This window comes from Agrilus planipennis, unplaced genomic scaffold, assembly GCF_000699045.2.
Source record: "Agrilus planipennis isolate EAB-ADULT unplaced genomic scaffold, Apla_2.0 scaffold44, whole genome shotgun sequence".
In the NCBI taxonomy this organism is placed as follows: Eukaryota; Metazoa; Arthropoda; class Insecta; order Coleoptera; family Buprestidae; genus Agrilus; species Agrilus planipennis.
Window position 1 is genome coordinate 3,377 of NW_020438939.1, and position 8,729 is coordinate 12,105.

The 8,729-nt window shown below is 28.9% G+C and overlaps 2 protein-coding genes and 1 long non-coding RNA gene across 9 annotated transcripts; 2 read left to right on the forward strand and 1 right to left on the reverse strand.

The window, feature by feature from the left end:
- Positions 1 to 23: 23 nt before the first annotated feature.
- On the reverse strand, positions 24 to 1,205 carry LOC112904445. The gene is made up of 3 exons (XM_025974505.1): positions 996 to 1,205; positions 591 to 939; positions 24 to 535 (listed from the first exon to the last, which is right to left on the reverse strand). The coding sequence occupies exons 1-3, from the start codon at positions 1,182 to 1,184 to the stop codon at positions 252 to 254; spliced, it is 822 nt and encodes a 273-aa protein (XP_025830290.1). The 5' UTR covers positions 1,185 to 1,205; the 3' UTR covers positions 24 to 251.
- Positions 1,206 to 1,461: 256 nt separating this feature from the next.
- On the forward strand, positions 1,462 to 4,541 carry LOC108733468 (tafazzin homolog). Of its 7 annotated transcripts, none has more exons than XM_025974503.1 (5): positions 1,462 to 1,547; positions 2,060 to 2,322; positions 2,371 to 2,514; positions 2,572 to 2,784; positions 2,883 to 4,541. In XM_025974503.1, exons 2-5 carry the CDS (start codon positions 2,208 to 2,210, stop codon positions 3,209 to 3,211), a joined length of 801 nt encoding a protein of 266 aa, XP_025830288.1. In that variant the 5' UTR covers positions 1,462 to 1,547; positions 2,060 to 2,207; the 3' UTR covers positions 3,212 to 4,541. The 7 variants fall into 7 exon arrangements, with proteins under 7 accessions (XP_025830288.1, XP_025830283.1, XP_025830289.1 ...); XM_025974498.1 differs by having other exon boundaries at positions 1,464 to 1,547; positions 2,148 to 2,322; XM_025974504.1 differs by having other exon boundaries at positions 1,464 to 1,547; positions 2,148 to 2,322; positions 2,680 to 2,784.
- Positions 4,542 to 7,652: 3,111 nt separating this feature from the next.
- On the forward strand, positions 7,653 to 8,207 carry LOC108733504. Its single transcript, XR_001937239.1, has 2 exons — positions 7,653 to 7,851; positions 7,952 to 8,207. It is a non-coding gene; the product is annotated as an uncharacterized LOC108733504 (long non-coding RNA).
- Positions 8,208 to 8,729: the final 522 nt, after the last annotated feature.

Below are 8,729 nucleotides of genomic sequence, written 5' to 3' on the forward strand. Positions count from 1 at the left end.
AAGTATTAAAAAATTATATGAAAAAAAATTAATGTAGTATTTATATATAAAAATGTAATATGACCAGTAAGTAGCTGGCTAATTGTAAATGAAAAAGATGTATTCTAAAAATAGTAAGTATCTTATGTTATAGAAGACCATAGTTTTCTTATAACTTGTAAGAGAAAAATATAATCTTTATTAACATTTAAATAAGGAAAAAATAAAGTGTAACCAAATAAGAGCACAAATTATTAACTTTATCATTTTTTCTAGTCAACAATAAGAACAGTGTTATCATCAGAATCAGAACTCTCTACCTCAATAACTGGTATATCATTTACTGTACAGTTATTGCAACGATTCTCAATTATAGGACCTGTTACTGTCTCAGTATCATCAGAAATATCAACTACTTCAATCTCTGACTTAACTGCAAGAAATGTCTCTACTTCTTTCATTATGTTTCTCCAAAAAAGCAATTTTTTTTCAGAAGCAATTGCAACTTGTGTCAGTAATTTCATATACGTTACTACACTGTTGTAGAAATATTTATCTAAAATGGTTATTTGAAAAACTATCACACAAATACTGTATTCTATACTGTTTACCTCTTCTGTTGACTACAAAATCTAAATTATCAAAGGGACAACCAATGTAAATATCACAACTAATTTTCCAAGATGATTTGAAAAACAATTTTTCTCTAAAAGCACAGTGTATTACTATGCCATTCTCATCATCTTTACTAATAGTAATGAGATCTTCAAATTCTCTCATCAACATATTAATGATTATGCTTCGCTGAGAATACAAATTCACAACTTTTTGAAGGACACATACAACAAAGTCAGGGCATCTTTGTCTTTGTAAATAATTAATGCAAGGTTGAATTTCATGCTCCAACTCTTTATTTGTTAATCTTATCTTTAAAGAGAGTGGGTGTAACGTTCCTGGATCCTGTCAAGTAAAACTTTGTTGAATTCAAAAAAATATATATTCCTCATATAACATACCTCTAGAGGTGTTTTGATTTTCATTTGGCAACTGCATTTTTCATTAAGGTAAAATAAAACTGTGAACTTCAAGAACGTTCCTTCCTCGGAAAATATTTTAGTACAAGTTACATCAGGTGGTTCTTCATATTTAAAACTATTTTTAAATTTTTTTATATAAACGTCATTTTCAAATTCAGCATCAGTCATGTTTATAGCTAAGTTAATGACGGATATGATTAGGTTAATTGATAAATTATTGATGACAGTAAATTATATCACTACAATTTTTTGATATAAAATATTTTGATAAGTTATTTCGAAATTTTGATAATAAAAGTGTCAGCTACAAAGAAAATATGTAAGCGAGGTGTATTGTATTCAAGTAGCAAAATGCATTAATGCAGTTCTTTATCCCATTGATGAGGGCCGAAGTTCTCATTTTCTAAGAAAATGTAGACCCTGTTTCTCATATGTGACCATTTGGTTTCCTTTCATAATTTCCAGAATTTGTCAATATTTTTTATAATGGCTTCTACCAGAAATTCTACTGTTCTTAAAATAATGCTTAAAGTAAGTATTAATAGTTATGTAATCGCACTTATGCACTGTTGACTATTAGATATTACTGTTACCCTTTGTATATCTATTATCTATGACTGTGACTAAAAAGTACTAACCAAACTCACAACTAGGTATATATTTGATTAAATCGTACGATGAATGTATCCAAATTTCCAAATCCTATACCAGTTAATTAAAATAGTAATTGCGCTTACGAAAAGATTAAGAGTTATATTTTGTTTTCAAAATTACCTAAGGGAGGAAATGACTATGATTACGGTGACTAAGTGGTGACAACCATTATTAGCATTACGATCAGTATTATAAAATTAGTAAGCAAAATTGAAAAAATGAACGACAGTAATCAGCTGATCAGTTTCACAAACATAAAGTAATAAAGGTTGTTGCGATTTGTGACGAACATGAGCTATTTAATTTTGTAAGCTATGAACAAGGTAGTGTGAGTAATTGATAGTAGTCTAATTTAATTAATGAATATATAATTATTTATCGATTCAAAGGTGGAAGTTTTAAAAACAATGCTAACCTCTGTCCAGTTTCTTGTATTGAATTACATAATATTATAATAAATTTTGCATGTAATATCAGTGCAATGAAAGAGTAGTAAGAAATGGACTATTGAATAATAGGAAAGTAATAGTAAAAAGGATGGGTTACAATATAGACTGGATAATTCCTTATTTACGAAGCCCCTCAAGACTATGGAGTTTTGCTAGCACAATTACAGTAATAGCAGTGGGTTTATTTAGTAAAATTGTGATAAGTAAGTAGCAAACAAATTAATTATACAATATATAAATAATATATGAAGACCCTGAAATTGTAGGATGGTTGAACAAATCTAAAATTTTTAATTTGCACATCATGTCAAAGGCTTTAGATGAACGACCTAAGAATACACCTATAATTACTGTTTCTAATCATCACTCTTGTTTTGATGATCCAGGATTATGGGGTAAACAAGTAACATGATTTGAAATAGTATCTGTCATTGAAAACACTGCTACTGTAGGTACTCTTCAAGTTAAACATCTCATACGGCCAAAGGTTATGCGATGGTCACTAGCAGCACATGATATTTGCTATACGTGTGCTGAACATTCTTATTTTTTTGCATTAGGTAAATGCATACCTGTGATACGTGGAAATGGAGTATATCAAGATGCTGTCGATTTTTGTATTGAAAGACTTGCCAAGGGAGAGTGGGTTCATATATTTCCAGAAGGTAATTATGTAAGATTTATAAATAATAAATAATCTGGGGAATATTTTAATAATTTAAATAAGTTAAAACTTTAGTAAAGGGAGTAAATTAATTTGCAGGTAAAGTAAATGTTACAAAAGAGAATATGCGTCTGAAATGGGGGGTTGGCAGGATGATATATGAGGCACCAGTCACTCCAATAGTCATACCAATTTGGCATATTGGGATGGATGAGGTTCTCCCCAATGATCCCCCATATATTTTACAATTTCGAAAAACCATGACTTTTAACTATGGAAAACCCATAGACTTTACCGAAACTGTGAAATCGTTGAAAGATCGAAAAGCTACGGATGTGGAAGCTCGAAAGCACATTACTGACATGATACAAGAAGCTTTACTAAAATTAAAAGAAGAAACTGAAACTTTATGCAATCAAACGTCATGATATCTAGCCTATGCTTAGCCAAATTTTAATAGAAAAATGCTGAGATATTTACCATTTAGTAACCACATTCTTTAGGTACAATAGTTGTTCAAATCCAAGCCCTGAAATAACTCCTGTATTTTTTATTTTACGTCTTTGCTTTAAAATCTTCTGAAATTTTTATATAGAAAACTATGAACTATAAAATAAGTAAGAATAACGTTCTCTTCTTATAAATGGTTAGTTTTTTATTTTAAAATGGGCAAGCAATTACCTACGTGATTTTATTTATACTATTTCATTTAACTTTAGTATTATGGTTTACTTAAGTATATACAAGAGCAGACATCCCCGTATTATGCATTTTACTTTACTAATTGTTCTGGTTATTAGAAATGAAATAAAGTGGAATTTTTGGTCTAAATTATTGGTTTTGTTAGAAATTTAAAGTTATTTTTAACTACACAGCTACTTATGTACCTATTTTAATTATCTAATTGATTTAGTATTACAGGTTTAGTTACCAAAAATGTATTAAAGGTAAACTAAAAAGAATATTTTTAAATAAAGAAATCTTAATTTTTAATTAAATTGCAAATCCCGAATAATGTCTGGTTATTAATTAATATTGGCATATTAATACAAAAGTATCCGTTTCTAAACTGTTCCGACTCATTTCAAAAGGGGAAAAAGTTTAATGTACAATACAAAAAAATGACAGGGTAGAATAATATTAACTTGTTCAAAAATTAATACAGTGTTATGTAGAAGATGCTAATAAGAAAGTATTGGCTTAAGAAGTCAGTTCCTGATAGAAGTCCATAATTCCTACTTATAAAGTGCTATAAATAAATATATTTATGCTTAGCATTCTTAGTGAAAAAGATCAGTTGAATAATGGACCATTAAAAAACAGGTTTTAATCCAATAAGCTATTTGTCTTGTTTGCTACATTGTGTTCCAAAAAAATTAGATAAGTTATATAAATTATTTCATTCTTTTTTTTGCCATTTTAGTACTAATAACAACATGCAATATTAAATTTAGAAAAAACTATTTAAGTAGGTATGTGTATCATGTTTTTTTCAAATTGCAATCGAAATAAGTTTCATGTTATTGATTAATGATTACAGATTAATTATAAATTCTGTATGAGGGGGTTTCAATATAGTTTAAGTTTTAGAGGGCTATAAGGGTAATTTCTAGTCTTCCACCTGTTTTTGGGACACCTTACATTCCTACTTCTCATAATATTGTAAAGCTTTTCTCTGACACACGACATTATTATTTTAAACTGTTAAAACATTGTTAATTGTTTATATTCATTAATATATCGAACAAATTTGTTAACTGCAGTTTTTATCTTGTTATAGATATTACAGTTACTGACGGAGACTTTTTGTAAATGTGTTAATTTAGTTGCTTGAAGTTTCAGTTTGCAATTAGATTGCAAAAATTTAAATAACAATTTAGCTTCTAATACAACACACAAAACTATATGAGACATTATTAAAAATTCACACCAGAGTAAATAAGATGTTTTAAAGTAATATGGTAGTAGTTTTCTCAATAAAACGTTTGTTATTTTCAACTTTTTTTGTATTTTCTGTAAAGATAGAATAAAATACAAAGGCAAATAACGTTATTATTAACTTTTTCAAAACTGATTCAATATTAGAAACAGAAAAAATATAATTCACAAGAGATAAAGCTACCAAATCATTGCATACATTTTTATCCAATATTTTTTATTTTTGGACCCATAATGGGGTATGGACCCATGAAGAGGTATAAATATTGATTGTGTTTATTCTTTGTTACAATAATAGAAGATACGCAGTAACCTCCCTTTGTAATCGACAGTTTATCAATGCGACAAGAACTTGTATAAAATACAAATATAATAAACCAATAACCAAGAAAAGTAGGTATTGTGGCTATATTATCTCATACTTAAGATACTTACTGGGATAACTGCATTTCTGCGATGATAGTCCATGTTCATAACATACACAACCACCCAAATTCACAAATCACATAAGTACAAACAACACTAATGAACTATTATGTCTGACAATTAAACAAACGTTTAAGTTTTGTTCCCATACGAAATCGTTGAAAGATGACCGCCATTACCCCCTCCACAACAGGCAAAATCATACTTGATAAATTACAAGATTCCTTATATATGTCCATTATTAATGGCATTATACGCTTTAGATAGATTAGACAATAATTATATGGGTACTTATTACTTTAATTTTAGTTATAACTTTTTAAAAAAGGATAATACCGACTTGTACGAATTTAACCGTTAACCATAAAGCGTGTGACAGCGTTGAACAGTTCTAACAAAGTAATAAAAGTAAAATGCGTAGGCACCAACTACGAAATGCAGGGTATTTAGGTGGGTATACTGTATACCTACATTTCACAAAAAGGATAGTTAATGTAAATATGTAAACAACAGAAAATTCACTAAATTAAAACTTTTTAAGACTAGTCACGTTATATAAAATGCTTTAATGACGGTTATAGGAGAAATTTAAATATTTTTTTGTAATAATGCGGTAATTTTCTCTTTATTTGACACACGCTGGAATTAAATGGTTATCACGACACTAACCCTTTAGGTTATACTCGCATAACGCAATAGTACACCAGAGGACCGCTTGGGCTTTTTACGTATTATGACTAACGACTACTATTTGAATAAAAAGAATAAATTATGGAATGTATAAAAGTAGGTACTTGCTATTACAGTTAGGTAATTCTTCTTCATTTTTAAAATTGAGCCTTACCAACACTGAACCTTTGTATCTATCAATATTTCTTATAAATAATTGCCATAAACGTTTATAAATTAACTGTATCTTCTTAATTATCACTTCAATAGAAAAAATTTTTTAATAGATACTAAATGAATTTTTAACGAAAAAGTAATTATACCTAATTAAAGAAGGTACCTATACAAAGTTCTTGTAGAAATATTTAAACCGCGAATCTTTCTGGTACTTAATAAGAATTTTATTGTTCTTTAACATTGATAAAGTTCGTACTAGATGCTTGTCCTAGGAGCAGTTAGAGGTGAGCGCACCCTTCAGAACCCATTGTCGAAAAACCTTAGAAAAGTCGACAGTATTAAGGTTTTTTTTAATAATTTTTATCTTGAGAAAAAGATTTATACCATTCCTGATGGTAAAATTATATTATTTCTCTGAAAACCAACCCTCCTCATGCCATTCCGTATACCTTCCATGTATTTGCTTCACAGGGGTCTCCTTTAATTTATTGGGATTATGTGTGTGGACCAGCGGTTCCCAATTTCTTTTTTTTATGACAGAACCCTTTCTGATCCTCCTTTTTTTCTCGGAACCCCATCTCGACAAAACATTAAACTAATAATATTTTTATTACTCCTTTTGTATACATGCTGTAATTTTCAACTTGAATTTTGAATTCAAAATATTTATTGTACGTAGAGTCGTATTCAGTCTAATAATTCTGAATTTGTTTTTACTGTACACTGTTTTCGCTGATACACGTCGAAACAGCCTCAACCTAATAAGTTCTACTATTTCTACGGCAATTTCAGCTTTACAATCGAAAATTGTAATTTTTGCGTTGTCATAAAAATTCAGTTTTCTTCTTGCAATTGCTCGTTATAAAAATTTACAATATATGTGCTGCATAAGCGTAAAAAACGGAAATTATTCTGACTATTAAAAAGAGGAAAGAGGAAACTGCTCTACCTGGGACACATTATGAGAGGCTACAAATACCACTTACTACAACTAATAATACAAGGAAAAATAAGTGGAAAAAGATCAGTAGGAAGGCGAAGACATTCCTGGTTGAAAAACCTACGCGAATGGTTTCACACCACCAATAACCACCTGTTTAGAACAGCAGTCTCGAAAATTCGTCTAGCCTTGATGATTGCCAACCTTAGGAACGAAGATGGCACTTGAAGAAGAAAATAAGCGTAAAACCGATAGTCCTTTAATTTTTTTTTTTCGAAAAAATACTGGCTCTCGCCCCTATTATAAAATGAACAGTTAAGGGTTTAGTCATCAACTTTAGCTTTTTATTTGCTAGTATCTACAGCGACATATTAGCTGAGCAAGTGTTTCCCCTCCACAAGAAAAAATTCCTAGCTACCAGTCATTCGTCAAAATAAGTTCATAAAATTTGTTATTTTTTTTACCACAACCGCCACATTGCAAGATCAGGAAGACATAAGACATTCTGCAGCTTACAAATTAACCACTACCATTGGTACGTTTAAATGCGCATAACAACGGCCATTACTTAACCATCAGCCAATCGGAATTAAGAGGGCAAAACTACTTCATTTTGCTGGGCTAAGAACTCCATTAATTTAAAGGGTGCACTTTTTAAGGCTTCTTTTAAGATTCTATAAATATATGTTTNAAAAGAAAAATAAATAAAAAACGTTTTTGAAAGCGATATTAGTGGTTTACAGACTACACATTTCTTAATATTGTAGAGATCGCTGCACAAATAATATACAATAATCGATTAATAAACCGATGATTATCTCATCAAATATCGACAAATCGATCGTCATTACCTATGATTATTATTAACCTAAAATCATCCTAAAATTTTGAGATGTTCCATATTTTTGTTTGCGTTTTGTAAGTCTTAACTGCTGAGTAAAAAATAATGACTTGATTTTACTCATCAAATAATAAATTTTTCTTTTCAACACATTTTTGATCTATATTTTTTTTGCAGAGTTCCCTCGATAAAAAATGCCAAGATAAGGAACTTCATTTGACACGTTTGTTGCACAAATGTGATAAATAAACCCTGCGGTGTGTTGGGCAAAGACTGATTTTTCTTCTAACAGTATTTTTAGGTAATAATAAAATACATCTTTACATAAAATCAACAATAAAAACAGTATTATACATTAAAAAACAACATGTACTTAGATCTGTTTTAATTGTAACTATTGGTGTAGATAATAATATTAAATTTTCCAAACTGACGTTTAATTTTTATTTTATCATTAGTGGATGGATATTAAAGAACCTTTATATTTTACTCTATAGTTACTGTAAACTAAAAAGGCTCAAAATGATATAGTTATCCACATGTGGGTATAATTATCTTAAAATTTTTATTTGTACAAAAGTGAAGTATTATAAAACAGCAAATTTCATGAGAATATTACAAAAAATTAGTAAGTATTAAAAAATTATATGAAAAAAAATTAATGTAGTATTTATATATAAAAATGTAATATGACCAGTAAGTAGCTGGCTAATTGTAAATGAAAAAGATGTATTCTAAAAATAGTAAGTATCTTATGTTATAGAAGACCATAGTTTTCTTATAACTTGTAAGAGAAAAATATAATCTTTATTAACATTTAAATAAGGAAAAAATAAAGTGTAACCAAATAAGAGCACAAATTATTAACTTTATCATTTTTTCTAGTCAACAATAAGAACAGTGTTATCATCAGAATCAGAACTCTCTACCTCAATAACTGGTATATCATTTACTG